Raw genomic sequence first — 15,599 nt, 5'->3', positions numbered from 1 at the left:
AGTCCTGAGCACGCTAGCACAGGCCAGCGTGAGGACATTATAGTATGTGCACACAGGCTGCATGCGCATCATCGCATTATGCATTGGGATTTAAAGGGCCTTCAGCCGTCAAAAGAGTGGCTGCTGCCCAAGCACTGCTGTTCCCGGGAATGTGCCCGGGGGCCGCAGAAAATAAATCATTGCGGGCCACACCTCTGACTTACATAAATGCTTTTGAACTGTTCAGATTACAAAGTAAATATTCCCAGCCAATGAATTATTATAGACAGATAACCTACTAAAGGCTATTTCTTACACCCCAAACCTTATGATTTCTCCTGTAATATAGCAAAAGGTTTAATGATATCTCACTGTTTTGCACTTATAGCTGCTGTGCTGTTACCATCTGCATTTTACCAATCTATTAAATGTTTGTTAGGAAGATGTAGACGACAGGTGCAAATTGTGCAATTAACATGACATATTTTACAGGAAGAATTGTTTAAGAAATTTGGCGATACTCTTGCTCCTCCACTGCAGAAAATTGTTAGATCTACGGCTGTAAGTATATCTCAAATTAATTTTCTACACAACTTATATCTCTTTATTTACTCATATTGGTAATTAACGTGTTGTCTTATAACATGTAAGACGATTTTGGTTATTATGTGACAAGAGCTAGAACATTCTATGTTCTGTGTCGCCCTGGGCAAGCCAGGGGTCACAGGTCACACACCACCACACCCCACACTCCAGGTAGGCACATCACAGCTAACCAGAAATCCTTGTTGCCTTCCTCCAGGAGTCTGATGATGCACACCAGGGGGTGGGCCAGGCGGTTGGCTCCGCCCACCGAGGAGCTCACAACTCTGGAGGCGGGAAAACCAGGCAGTTGAAGTCTAGCTGAGGGCTAGCGAGGAGTCAGCTCAGGGAGGAGCAAGTGTGAGGAGCTGAAGTGAGAGAGTAAACAAGCAGTGAAAGTAGAGAAGTGGAAAAAGGAGGAAAGCAAGTGAAGTGACAGAAGAGAAAGAAAGCCTGAAGGGTCCAGCTTTGTGTAGGGCCAGATCAGCAAGGTCAGCGACGGCGGTGACTGTCTGGAGGGGGACCGTCTGGAAGTTCCTGGAAGGACCCCGTTGGCTGTGTGCCCGGTGGTCTGGAGCAGTGTTCCGAAGGACAGTCAGCACCAGGGCAGGGGCCTCTCGGACCCCGGCAAGGCTAGGAGTCGCCAGATTTGCCAAATCCGTCAGTGAAGGGGACGTAGATCCCCCAGCAACCAAGTCCCGATTGAAGGCAACAGCCCAACCTGAACCGGAGAGACACCGCCACCGCCACGGCACCAGTTTCTCAGGGCCAGCGCCTGCGGGCAAAGTGTAGAGCTCCTCCGGCCCAGATTGCAGTCGGGGAGCGGGTAACTGGAGGGAATCCACCGCTACCACAAGTCAAACATAGGTGCAAGGAAGAGGGACATCACCGTCACCTACCGGGAGTGCAGGTGCAGCCGTCTGTGGGACCGTCCTACCAGCCGTTTGCTTTACCGTACAAACTGTGTCCACGTCTCAGGCTGAGTGAGTACCACAGTGCCGCAAGGCACAGCGCTGCCCCCGCGTCCCTGCGCCCACCAGGCCCTACGCTTTACATCTCATCACTGGGCCCCGGGATCACCAACCCCTACCCACGGAGGGGCAACACAACACCTGGCTGCTCCGCATCACCATCCCCGGGACCCCCATACTGAGCAGCGGTGGTGCAATCACCACAACCGTGGGTGGCGTCATGAACTATAACAATCCCCACACCCAACCACCAAACCCCTTTTCACTCACGGGCGAGGAGTGTCGCTCGAGAAACCCCCGGGATCCGGCCTACAGCTCGAGCCACCACTGAGCAGCGGCCGCCGGACCCGAGCAGAAGGGGGTGAGCGTAGTGTGCTGACACCCTCCTCCCCGCCCGAGACAGTTCCACTGTTTCCCATGGAGAGGTGGGAAGGAGGCGATGGAGGAAGGTCTTTTGGTTTTCAAGACCATTAGATAATCTGGCTTCAGTGGCACCGGGTAGTAGACATTAGGGGGAGGCATCTGAAATAACTGACTAGACAGTTTATATAGGTCGGGTAGGTAGAAGAAACATTCTCAGTAGGTACAGGGTAAAGTAAATGGTTACTTCAGAATTGGAAAGATTTGTTCTTATTCTTTTTTGCAGCATTTTTCTAAGCTTGTGAAAAAAATTCCTTGCAGATTTGAATCATCAAAGCATTATTATTTCCAAATCTGCAGCGTGTCAATTCCTTCAGTGTTTATGCAGCGTTTTTCACCCTTTCAAACGAATAGGAAAAAAAGCCACATGTAAAAATGTATCAAAAAAAAGTAAAAAAAGCGCATATTTTCTGCAGCGTTTTTTCTGTCAACACTCAGGATATTATGTCTGCAGAAAAATCTGCTGCAAAAACTGAACATGTGCACATACCATAAATTAGAATGCACTTTACAACAATATACAATTTAGCAAGAAATGGTAAAATACATGACCGAGAGCAGAAATAGCTCCAGGAATAGGACTCTTGTATAAACAAATATGCTATTGTGGCGCCCCTGAGGCTCCAGTCGCCACAGAGGTACTGCACCTTGGCCGAGGTGTGGTATCCCATTCCCAGGTAAGGTGGAGGTCACAGGTCATTGCACACAAACTCAGACACACTCTCAGTTTAGCAACACTCCATCAGGCCAGGGTATTGGCAACCAGCTGGGAGGTGGGGTTTAGTTAATGGGAGCACACTGTAGAACGCTAGTCAGTGAGAAAGTGGACGTGGAGGAGTAAGGTCCTGGGGTCTGGAGCTTGCCCCAGGATCAGAAGAGAAGGGGTCCTAGAGCCCACGGGAAGTGCGCCATACACTCATGGCCTCGATCCAACGCCGGCATACCAGAGTGGAGGGACTAGGCCACACAGGGGACCCCTTAACTTGCGGAGAACGAAAAGGCTCAGCTAGCAAACTGAAGGCTAAGGATACTGCAAGTACCGAAGCCACATCCGCACACAAATCCGCTGTTAGGTGACCATATAGGACAAAGGGACAAGGCAAGATCGCCACCCATAAAATGATGCGCAGACACCGGCTCAGGGCACTGTGTGCATAGGCGTGGGGCAGGCGGGAGAGGCCAGCGCAGGAAGACGACCAGGAAAGGAACACAGAAGGGTGTATTGGCTTGTGCCTCCAAACCATCCGGGGATCAGCTGGCGCCCATCACAGCAGGACCCAGCACTTCGAAGGCAGCATGTGTCTACTTGTGGTACCCTGGAACTCTCAACAGTGAGTAAAAACCTTGAGATTGCATCCCTGTGTTGCCCAGTTATATTTGCCTGCGCCTCCGGCCTTGCACTTCATCTTTGCACCCCAACATTAAGTCCCTCCATCATCTGTAAAGACTACTACTCCCAACAGCTCTGGGGCTTAGCTTTACTGAATAGCAGCGGCGGCACCTATCTTGCCGCATACCACAGGTGGCGTCATGACCTATCCCCTGTATATGACGTGCTCACGAGGCCTCAGGGCTACTCATCATTGGGCCAGTGGTATTTGGGGTTGCTGTGAATGGCCTGACACAGCTCCATGGCCCTGTTGGCATCAATAAAAGAATGCAAGGTGACCGGTATAGGGGATGATGGGGGGTTTGCTTTGCAGCACCACCCATGGTATGCGGCGATCAGCCACCGCTGCGATATGTTATTATTCTCTCCTGGGGTGGATGGTAACACAGCTCAGATGGTCCAGCTCCACACAGGCAGAGCTTGGCTCCCAGGGAAGACAATGGTGGGGGATAGCGGGCGATGGCACCGTAGTGTGGGGCGACGGTGACGGGAATGATGGGACAACACCAGGACTGCAGACAAAGTTCTTTTACTCACTGCAAGGTCGTCAGCCTTGAAGTGCCGGTTTCCGTCGTGATGGTCCCCAGCTTATCCCGGATGATTCAGAGGCCACCACCGGTGTTGTGAAGCTGTGAGACCTTCCTTCCTTGTGCTCTGTAGTGTGGATCCCCATGGTGTGAAGCTACTTGCGGACCCCAGTGACCTTGGGTTTAGTTTCCGTCCCGTTCGCAGACAGCACGAATCAAATGTGGGGCTGACCGTGGGCTAGACCCCTGACTTTATGTGCTGCTGTGCCCCGGGATCTTTATGGTGGGCAATGGGACGTGAAATCCTCCTTCCCTCCAGTCTGTCTGGCCCTAACTAAGGAATCTCTAAAGCACTCTCCTTAGCGGCCGTGTTTCTTCGAGTCCCTGAATATTATGGTACTCTTGTCCTTCTCCCTCCAAGGAAGCTCTAAAGCACTCTCCTCAGTGACCGTCTTTCTCCAGGTCCAGACTATTCTGAGGTGAAAACTGTGTGTTCTCTCACTTCCCCTGTGCTGCCCCCACCTTCATGATGACTCACTGGTGGCTGGGAAAAACCCGTTGTTATGGTTACCCCCTTTATGCCAGTTCCAGCGGGAAAGCACCTGAGCTGTGTGTGCTTACATATTTTTTATTTTAAAATTTGGTTCAAACAAAACAAATTGTTCACACAGTAAAATTTAACAACAATTAGTCAAATTACAATCTAAAGTTAAATTGACATAACATTTTTGAAATAGAAGAAGTGGGGTAGGGGAAAGGGGGAAAAGAAAAAAAAGAGGGGGGAGGGAAGGGCTATATGATTAAAGAAAAAGGTAAACTAGAGTTGTAGTACAGTTTTGGCTGAAAATTTAAACTGAATCTCTTAACACACAAATTGCTAACTATTAGAATAAAAAAGACAGAGAATATAATTAAATAATTTTTACAGCTAGTAGCTCCACTAACTCAAGGATTTAATATAATAAGATTGGGATTGAACTTCTTTGACCAAAGGTTCCATCTCACCGAGTAATTATCATATAATCTATCTTTCAAAGCAAATTTAAATTCATAAAGATTGTGAGAGGAAATTCTTTCTATTACTGAGCTGTGTGTGTTGTGTAAGTGAAAACCAGTGGTTAACCTCTTCCTTACTCGGGATGAGTACTGCACCTTAAGTGAGATGCAATACCCTGTGGCGACTGAGCCTCAGGGACGCCACATATATATTCCCCACCACCAACTTAAAATAACACTGCCGGGGTCACGGAACCGGCCCTCGCACCGTGACATCCTCCGAGCAGAAACAGAGCCAGGCCGGTAACGAGTGCCCCCGGACCCCGGTGGAGTGTGTCACTATCCCATAACTGGTCAGTAATGGCCCAATCTATGAAACTAAGAGAGTCCCGGCTGTCAGATTTTAACTTATCAGACTTATGATCTGTCTCTTCAAGTCATTTTTAACACTGACAAGGCCATATGGGGAGTGCGGGGCAGTCCACACCTCTATGCCGCAACTGCCGTACTTAAAGCATGATATGACCCCGCACTTTAGGCTAGAGTGCTTCAGGTCACCAGAGGTCATACCGTGGGAACCCAGGTATGACCTCCGATGAACTGAGTGATGTCCCTGCTGCCAGCCGGATCCTTCTTGTCAGTGTTTCCCAGAGCCTGAAGAGATCGGAAATGTTTTCGGTTTCTCCAGGCTCGGATGTAGCAGAGTCAGGACCGTCATGGGACCTCATGTGGATTTCATCGAACCTGGGTGTTTTGGAGTTAATAAAGTGGTGAAAGAGGGTGGTTTTGTATTTTATTCCAAATAAAAGCTTTTTCTCAGTGTATGTGTATTTCTTTTTACTTATAGGATTAGTGATGGAGGGTCTCATAGAAGACCCCTTCACATCACTAATTCTAGGCTTGTTGACAGCTGTGCGCTGTAATTAACTACTCATTACCCCGATTGCCGCCGCATCAGGGCAATCAGGATAAGCCAGGTAAAGTGCTAGGACTGTCGCATTTAATGGATGCGGCAATTCTGGGCAGCTGTTGGCTGATATTTTTAGACTGGGGAGCTCTCAATAACGTGGGTCTCCCCAGCCTGAGAATACCAGCCCCCAGCTGTGAGGCTTTATCTTGGTATCTTGGCTGGGTATTAGAATTAGGGGGACTGCACATCTTTTTTTTTTTTTAATTATTTATTTATTTTACTGTATGATATAGACTCGCCCACCGCGGCTGTGATTGGTTGCAGTCAGACAGCAGTCACTCAGCGTGGGGGCGGGTCTGACTGCAATCAATCACAGACATTGGTGGTCGGGAAAAGCAGTAAATATGTATGAGCTGGTGCAGTGAATCTGTAATGAGGCTAATGAGGGGTAAGAAAGAAAAAGAGAGGCAGTTTGTATCAGTGTGATAGCCGCGCTGCGCCGGTGATCGGTGAGTTAGAAGCGCTTGGAGAGAGAGAGACAGCGAGAAAGAATAAGTGGCGTAATACTGTGACATCCTCATTCCCATAAACCATATGTGAGTCAGAAATGCATGTAGGTGTGACGCCCTGGGCAAGCCAGGGATCACAGGTCACAACACCACATGCACCCCACATTCCCTGCAGTAACACCAAAGCTAACCCAAAATCCTTGTTGCCTTCCTCCAGGGGCTGATGTCCACACCAGGGGGTGGGCCAGGTGGTTGGCTCCGCCCACCGAGGAGTTCACAGCCCTGGAGGCGGGAGGAACCAAGCAGAAGGGAGTCGAGTTTAGGAGGTGAAAGGAGAAGGAAGTAGAAGGAAGTGGTAAAGGAGTTAAGGAGAGAAGCTGAAGTGACAGAAAAGTGAGAGTAGTAAAGCCTGAAGTTGGTCCGGGTGTGTGCCCCGGACTGTGACAGCAAGGTCAGCAGACGGCGGTGATAGTCTGCAGGGGGACTGTTTGGAGGTTGCTGGAAGGACCGCGGACGGGTGGTGACCCGGCGGTACTGGAGCGGTGTACGAAGAGCAGTCGGCACCAGGGCAGGGGCCTTTCGGATCCCGGCAAGGCTAGGAGTCGCCATAATTTGCCAAATCCGTCAGTGAAGGGGACCTCTGTCTCCTAACAACCAAGTCCCGATTGAAGGCAGCAGCCCGACCGTGGAGAGGAGACACCGCCACCGCCGGGGCACCAGTTTCCCAGGGCCAGCGCCTGCGGGCAAGGTAGGGCTCCTTCGGCCCAGCTTGAAGCCGAGGAGTGGGTAACCGGTGGGGACCCATCGCTACCAAAGAGACTTTCATAGGTGCAGGGAAGAGACCGCCACCGCTAACTGCAGGGAACATCAGCACCGTGAACCGTCTGAGGGACCCGTCCAACCAGCCGTTTGTTTACCGAGAACTGTGTCGTGTTTACTGGCTGAGTGAGTACCTCCGTGCCGTGCGGCACAGCGCTGCCCCTGCGCCCCTGCACCTCCACAGGCCCCATACCCGCCTGTCCACCACTCCAATCCCATCATCGGGCCCTGGGAGCACCACAATCCCTACCCACGGAGGGGCACATCAACAACTGGCTGCTCCATACCATCACTCCCGGGCTCCCCATACAGAGCAGCGGTGGTGTTAACAAATCACCACAACCGTGGGTGGCGTCACGGACAATAAACTATCCCAAAACCCAATCCCCTTTCACTCACGGGTGAGGAGCGCCGCTCGAGTCCCCGGGATCCGGCCCATCGCTCGAGCCACCGAGCAGCAGCAGCAGGCCGCAGTGCCAGCCGGACCCGAGCAGTGGGAGAGCGCGGCGTCCCCTCCTCCGCCCGCGACACAGGCATATGTAAATTAATGCATCTAGGATGGAGTAATCCTATAGCTGCATATACATTAAATGGAAGTAAACTCGGGACTACAGAACAGGAGAAGGACTTGGGCATTCTCATTACAAATAAACTGAGTAGCAGCACTCAATGTCAAGCAGCAGCTGCTAAAGCAAACAAGATTCTAGGGTGTATAACAAGAGAGATTAGATCCCGGGATCCCAATGTATTGTTACCTCTCTATAAATCACTTGTAAGGCCACATCTGGATTATGGGATCTAGTTTTGGGCTCCGCATTTCAAGAAGGACATACAGAACTTAGAATCAGTTCAAAGGCGGCTAACTAGACTACTACAAGGAATGGAAGGCCTCCCATATGATGAGAGGTTGAAAAGGTTAGATATGTTTAGCTTAGAAAAAAGAGGAGATCTCATTTATATGAATAAATACATGTGTGGTCAATATAAAGGACTGGCAAATGACTTATTTTTTTCAAAGACAGTACTAAGGACCAAGGGGGCATGCACTGCGAATGGAAGAAAAGTGATTCCGGCAGCTAAATAGGGAAGGGTTCTTTACAGTTAGAGCAGTCAGACTGTGGAATGCCCTACCACAAAAGGTAGTAATGGCAGATACTATAACAGCTTTTAAAAAAGGGCTGGATGATTTCCTCAGAATACAAAACATTGTTGGTTATAATTGACTTAGGGACAAAATTTAGAATTGGAGGAGGAAGGTTGAACTAGATGGACGGAGGGCTTTTCTCAACCTATGTAACTATGTATTCTCCAGGTTCTCCCCATTCACTTTCATGACTTTCCCATGTGTGGCGCCCCTGACCTGGTCAGGCACCACTGAGTACTGCACCCATGCTGGGGACAGTACAATACAGGTAATCCAGAAGGCTGACCGAGGTGTGACTACACAGGCGCATAGTGATCAGGTCTCACACATGTACCTTTGAGAGGACCCCTGGGGATCCCAGGAGGGGGAAAAGCCTTCACCTCCACTGGAATAGTGGAGGGGGCCAAAAGCCTCCATCTCCTCTCAAGGGGTGTGGTAAGAGAGTCTGGTTGCTAGGTGGCGTAGGCAGGCACAAAAGGGAAAAGAGAAGGAGGAGTAAACAGTCTGCAGCAGAGGGTGGAGGAGTGAGGAGCATGGAAGTGGAGCTCAGACAGGAGCAGCAGTGAAGGTCCCAGATGTGAGCCGGTTCAGAGCAGAGTCCAGGGAGCTCCGAGGAGAGCTGACCCCTTCCCCTGGGCTGCTGTAGTCTGACAGCGTCCGCGCAGTGGCTACCGACGGGGGAGAACGGTCACCTAGGAGGGCTACCCGAAACCCATCTCAGCTAGAGAGAAGAGCACAGAGTGGGAAGTAAGGAGACTGCTAGGGAGAACCAGGCCCAAACGGGCGGCAGATCCCGGAGCGGGGATAGATCCACCTTTCCCTGCTAAACCTGCCGGTGTGGGGCCCTCAAAGCCCACACCACAACACCTAAAAGCCGCAGCCACGTAGCCACAGTTAGGGCCCACAGTTCACAGGAGGCAAGCAGCTGGAGTGATCTGGCCCAGGCAACAAGCAAACGGCAAACGAAGGGGAGAGAGGCTTCAGCAACTTCCCTGGGTAACCCCCATAGGGACTAAAAGTCGGGGTTACCCCAAACCACCAAGGGCTAAGGAAGGCGAGTTGGTAGTCACCATCAGAAGTCAGCCTGAAGGATACCTGGTTCCAGCCTGGTTCATCCCAGCTACGCCCGGGTTACTCACCCTGCCATCTGAAGTGAGTAAAACCCCTGAAAGACATTCTGCGTGTGTGGAGTTATTCTGCGCCTTGTGGTACTACGCACCTACACAGGGCCCTGGGGCTTGCCTCACTCTCAGGAGGCTATTCCAACTAACTGCACTCACCATCAGCCCCAGGCGTCCCTCAACCTGCAGTGGCGGTCCCCACTGACCGCAATTCTGAGAGTGGCGTCACGACAAATAGAAGATTCCCTACCTGTGACGAGATCCAGCCGAGTGGAGTCCCTGAAGGTAATGCACCGACACTACACCTGTGGGGCTTCACATCTGGCGTCACGAACAGGATAAGGACTAGACCTGTTCAGACAGGTGACCATGTGCCTGGGCGGTCCGCTTGGAAAATTGGAAGCGCCGCCATATTGCCACCATGAAAAGCGCGCTGAAAAACAACAGCAGCCCGCGCTGGGAGAAGTTACCGCCCACGAAGAGGTGTGGCTACCCAGAGATCCCCTGCAGAGTTCTGACCTCGCTTGTGAAGAGAGCGGAAGCGTCCAGAGAGGCAGAGCGGAAACTGAACAGCTTGCTACTAGAGGCAACGACGAGTCCACTGCTGGGAAATCGTGCAGAAGAGGGCGCAGAAGAAATGGCGTCTGACCGCAGAAACCCAGAACCGGGCTCCGCTGCCTGGTGGTATCGGGAGCTGGCCCAGTTCTGCGACCGACTGGAGACCCGGGTCGTGGAGCAGATCAGAGAAGAACGCATGGAACTTCTGGAGATGGCTGCCGCGGTTCAGGCCTATGAAGGGAGAGCCGCGCGCCGAGCGCCAGACCGAGTGGCAACGACTCAGACCCCGATGCTGCCACCGATGGGTGAGTCCAGTGTTACCCCTGCCAGCACGAGTGCCCCGACCCCTGCTGCCACGCCCGCGGTCCCTGAAGAGGCGCCCGGCGCGGCGACGCTGAGCCAGGCCGCAGCCACGCCAGGTGCGGCCCGCCAAGCCCAGGCCGCCGCAGCGATGCCCTGCTCGGCCCACCAAGACCCGGTCCCTGCAGCGATGCCCTGCTCGGCCCACCAAGACCCGGTCCCTGCAGCGATGCCCTGCCCGGCCCGCAAAGAACCGGCTGCCACCGCGACCCTCATCCGCGCCGTAGGCGTAACGCTGACCCAGGCCGCCGCCCTGCTAGGCCCGGCCCGCCAAGACCCCACCGCCGCAGCAACGCTCGTCCGCGCCGCAAGTGAGGTGCTGAACCAGGCCGCAGCCACGCCAGGCGCGGCCCGCCAAGCCCAGACTGCTGCAGCGACGGCCAGCTCAGCCTGCACAGAGCCCACTGCAACAGCGACGCCGACCCAGGCCGCCGCCATGCAGGGCGCGGCCCGCCAAGACCAGGCCGCCGCCATGCCAGGCGCGGCCCGCCAAGATAAGATTGCATCATCATTAACCCCGGCCTGCAAGGCCAGAGCAGACACCGCTCCCCAGCCCGAGGAGGTCCCTGCAAGGAAATCCCTGATAGGTGAAGACTCCGCATACTGGCAGCTGAAGGCTGACATGGAGGCCAAGTTTCCACAATGGTTGGTGGATCAATACATGCTCCCTCCGCACACCCCCAAGAGGATTCCGGCAACCCCTGCAGCAACTATGCCAAAGAGTCCCCCGCCTGGGCCTGCTGAAGAAAGTCCATCCCCAGCACTGCCACCAAAGGAGTGCTCAGAAGAACTAAGGGGGAGGGGAGGGAAGGAAGCTGAGGAGCTGACTCAGGAGCCACCAGCAGTGGATCCATGCCCAGAGCCGGAGATGTTGCCCTATTCCCGCTGGGATGAAGAAGACCTGACACCGTCTGCTGAAGAAGATTTGCCTAAAAGCCTCACCTGGGAGCTGGTAAGCTGTACCTCGCAGAATCCAGTCCGCAAGACACGGCGCCGTAGCAGAACCCAGTCTTTCCCTGCACCGCCATCCCCAGAGCAGAGAGAAGTCACGGCCCGAGACCTACAAGAAAAACGGTTCCTGAGAAGAGCCAAAGCACAGGTCAGAGGACCCCTTTGTAGAGGAATTGTGGAAGACTTTAGCCTGAAGTCAGGATACGGATTCATCGTTGCACCTGGTATAAAGGAAGGCATTTTTGTCAATAGAAGAGACGTGAGAGCTCATTTGCCCAGAGGACATCCTGGAAGAAACCTAAGAATGGGAGACACAGTGCAATTTACAATGCATCAAGGAGAAAGAGGCTGGTATGCACTAGACGTAACACCATGTCCTACAGAAAAAGAAACAGATACAGAGAAAGAAACAGATACAGAAGATACAGAGGAAAGAAAAGAAAAGGAACCCATTGATGACCAAGATGGAGAAACCAACAGGTGCCGCAGCCCTACAGGCCCAAGCCCTGGTGAGGAGGAATCCACATAAAGTACAGAAAGAAGTAAAGCAAGTTACCAGTTTGAAAAGTTTGTTTTGCAACGTTTTACAAGTTTAAGAATGTGCCCACATAAACTAATGTGAGAAATGAACCTTAAGGCTATGAACTGGCTATAGCCACAAACTCCCGCAGTGTAAATAGTTACACCAGAGGGCACCACCACCACCAGAGCCAGCCTGTTTAGGGGCTTGGCTCGTCTGCAACCAGGGGGCACGTCCGTATATAGGGCCTTGGCTTACCTGCAACCAGAGAGCATGCCTGTTTATGGGGCCTGGCTCTCCACCACAAAGAGGGTACCTGGTCAGCACCAACTGTGGAGGCCGCCTCTACATCCTGCCAGAAGAGGCTGAAGGCGCGGATCCACCAGGCCAGGTATACCCTGAGACCACCAGCCCATGAAAGCCGCCTCTACATCCTGCCAGAAGTGGCTGAAGGCGCGGCCAACGTGAGAGGGTTTTGGGTGGGTTAACGGACTTGTGGGTGGAGGGTGGTGATGTATGGCACCTGGTGCTTTTAAAAATGTTTTACATGTTTTAATGTTTTATGCATTTTAAAATGTTGTCTTGCAGCCCGAGGACGTGCTGGTGATAACTAAGGGGGAATGTGGCGCCCCTGACCTGGTCAGGCACCACTGAGTACTGCACCCATGCTGGGGACAGTACAATACAGGTAATCCAGAAGGCTGACCGAGGTGTGACTACACAGGCGCATAGTGATCAGGTCTCACACATGTACCTTTGAGAGGACCCCTGGGGATCCCAGGAGGGGGAAAAGCCTTCACCTCCACTGGAATAGTGGAGGGGGCCAAAAGCCTCCATCTCCTCTCAAGGGGTGTGGTAAGAGAGTCTGGTTGCTAGGTGGCGTAGGCAGGCACAAAAGGGAAAAGAGAAGGAGGAGTAAACAGTCTGCAGCAGAGGGTGGAGGAGTGAGGAGCATGGAAGTGGAGCTCAGACAGGAGCAGCAGTGAAGGTCCCAGATGTGAGCCGGTTCAGAGCAGAGTCCAGGGAGCTCCGAGGAGAGCTGACCCCTTCCCCTGGGCTGCTGTAGTCTGACAGCGTCCGCGCAGTGGCTACCGACGGGGGAGAACGGTCACCTAGGAGGGCTACCCGAAACCCATCTCAGCTAGAGAGAAGAGCACAGAGTGGGAAGTAAGGAGACTGCTAGGGAGAACCAGGCCCAAACGGGCGGCAGATCCCGGAGCGGGGATAGATCCACCTTTCCCTGCTAAACCTGCCGGTGTGGGGCCCTCAAAGCCCACACCACAACACCTAAAAGCCGCAGCCACGTAGCCACAGTTAGGGCCCACAGTTCACAGGAGGCAAGCAGCTGGAGTGATCTGGCCCAGGCAACAAGCAAACGGCAAACGAAGGGGAGAGAGGCTTCAGCAACTTCCCTGGGTAACCCCCATAGGGACTAAAAGTCGGGGTTACCCCAAACCACCAAGGGCTAAGGAAGGCGAGTTGGTAGTCACCATCAGAAGTCAGCCTGAAGGATACCTGGTTCCAGCCTGGTTCATCCCAGCTACGCCCGGGTTACTCACCCTGCCATCTGAAGTGAGTAAAACCCCTGAAAGACATTCTGCGTGTGTGGAGTTATTCTGCGCCTTGTGGTACTACGCACCTACACAGGGCCCTGGGGCTTGCCTCACTCTCAGGAGGCTATTCCAACTAACTGCACTCACCATCAGCCCCAGGCGTCCCTCAACCTGCAGTGGCGGTCCCCACTGACCGCAATTCTGAGAGTGGCGTCACGACAAATAGAAGATTCCCTACCTGTGACGAGATCCAGCCGAGTGGAGTCCCTGAAGGTAATGCACCGACACTACACCTGTGGGGCTTCACACATGCATTTCAGCCTTTTCCTCAGACCGTCAGACCTCTGTTGGGTCCAGCAGAAAATTACTCACATTTCCCATTGACTTGCATTGTAGTCGCTATTCGGAACGAATACACAAATATTACAAAGTATTCGTTACGAGTATAGCGATTACGAATATTACGGTACTCGCTCATCTCTATGTATAACTTGCTCAGAAGTATTTAGCTGAATAATTAAATTTTACATTTTCATTATGGTGCACAGATTAAAGCATAAAAAAATAATAATTTACCTAGAAATGGGTATAATATGAGCATCATACAATGTTATTTTACTACAGGGTGCTCTTCAGGATAAAGTCCCAGCAGGAGTACTTGGATGCAGTTTGGTAAGTGTTATTTTATACAATTTGTCACCATTTCAAAGCTAATTTTCTGTTATATTTGTTTTCCCTCTTTTACCATCACTATAATAATTAAATATAGAAATTAGGATTGTACAAAATAAAAGACTAAAGAACAATTACTTTCTAATAATGTCAGCTGCCTGTTTTTTTTGTATTACCTGTGCTCCGCATAATACCGTACTTTTCATTTTATAAGACGCACCGGATTATAAGACGCCCCCCCAAATTTAAAGAAGAAAAAAGGGGGAAAAATATAGGATCCGTCTTATAATCTGGTGTTACCTTATGAGAGAGGGGCGGCAGCAGTGGTGCAGCGGGGTCACAGGAGTCAGAGGCAGTGCTGGAGTAAAGCAATGCTGTGGGCGATGCAGCAGGTGTCCCAGATGCTCGCTGCGAGTGCTGTGAGGCAGGAGGACTATCCAGAAACTGTCGGTGGTGCGGGCTTCAAAGAAATAGGGCCAGAAGTCAGTGCGTGCGCAAATGGAGCTCTCAGCTCAATGACAAGCCGAGATCTCATCTACGGGCGCTGATTTCCTTAAGTCCGCTGCAGGGAAATCAATGGGCCGGAAGAGGCGTGTGCGCAGATGAGATCTTGAGACAAGAGCCCCATCTGCACACATGCTGACTCCAGACGCCATTATTTGAAGCCCGCACTGTCGACATTTTCAGAATGGCGGCCCATGCGGCACAGCCAACAGCATCTCCTGTGACCTATGTGAGACTGTGACCGGGGTTATCTATGACGGCCGGTATGTCTCGCCCCGGTTGTGCTCACTCCATGATAATCCACTATAGGGTTAATGCTGTTTCCCTACAGGCTGAAGGAAGGGTTAAATAGATTCAGGAACGAGGGCAGGTGTGCCGGGTGTGAGGGAGTGATCACATCTCCCTGAGTTCTCTGCCGGAAAGGCACATATGTACTATTGTGGACTTTTTCTTTGGATAATAAACCGTGTGCTGTGAACCTTGGTGCCTGGATCCCGTGTCTTCTGCAGCGCAGCCGACGACGCTACCTCACATATGGTGGAGAATGCGGGCATGACAGCCGGTGAGGTGTAGCATCCATCCCTGGTGACCCAGCTGCGCATGTCCTGGATTCGAGCGGCTATACTACAGCCCAAACCCGGCGACGCCATGGAGGACATACTAAAGCATTTGGCTCAGGCTAATGCACAGCAGCAACAGGCTAATGCACAGCAGCAACAGGCTAATGCACAGCAGCAACAGACCAATGCACACCTGCTCCAATCCTTGCAAGTGCAGGAAAAAAAATTCCAAGAACAGATGGATCAGGCCAATGCACGTCAGCAGCAAGCCTTGCAATTGCAGGAAAAAAGGCACCAAGAACAGATGGCTCTCCTGGCCAAGTCGATCCGTGCCGGACCGGCAGCAACAACCCAGGGACCGGGTGACGACGGCAGCGTCCGGAAAGCGGTGAGACAAGCGTTGCAAAAGATGACCTCGGGTGATGATGTGGAAGCGTTCCTGGCGGTGTTTGAACGGGTGGCCGAGCGGGAAAAGCTGCCGACCCCGCAGTGGGCTGAGGTATTGTCACCCTATCTGACGGGGGAACCCCAAAAAGCATACCTGGACCTCTGT

The 15,599-nt window shown here is 52.3% G+C and overlaps 1 protein-coding gene across 3 annotated transcripts in view; it reads left to right on the top strand.

The window, feature by feature from the left end:
* The window catches only part of LOC142249404 (uncharacterized), a 126,585-nt gene that overhangs the window by 94,121 nt on the left and 16,865 nt on the right, over positions 1-15,599 (top strand). For all 3 annotated transcript variants that reach the window (XM_075321055.1, XM_075321056.1, XM_075321054.1), the window contains 2 exons: positions 472-540; positions 13,935-13,982. In XM_075321055.1, coding sequence (XP_075177170.1) covers positions 472-540; positions 13,935-13,982 — 117 coding nt within the window. The remainder of the gene's footprint in view (positions 1-471; positions 541-13,934; positions 13,983-15,599) is intronic.

The sequence above is a fragment of the Anomaloglossus baeobatrachus genome, chromosome 8 (assembly GCF_048569485.1).
Source record: "Anomaloglossus baeobatrachus isolate aAnoBae1 chromosome 8, aAnoBae1.hap1, whole genome shotgun sequence".
Lineage (NCBI taxonomy): Eukaryota > Metazoa > Chordata > Amphibia > Anura > Aromobatidae > Anomaloglossus > Anomaloglossus baeobatrachus.
This window is presented reverse-complemented; position numbering and strand designations above follow the sequence as displayed.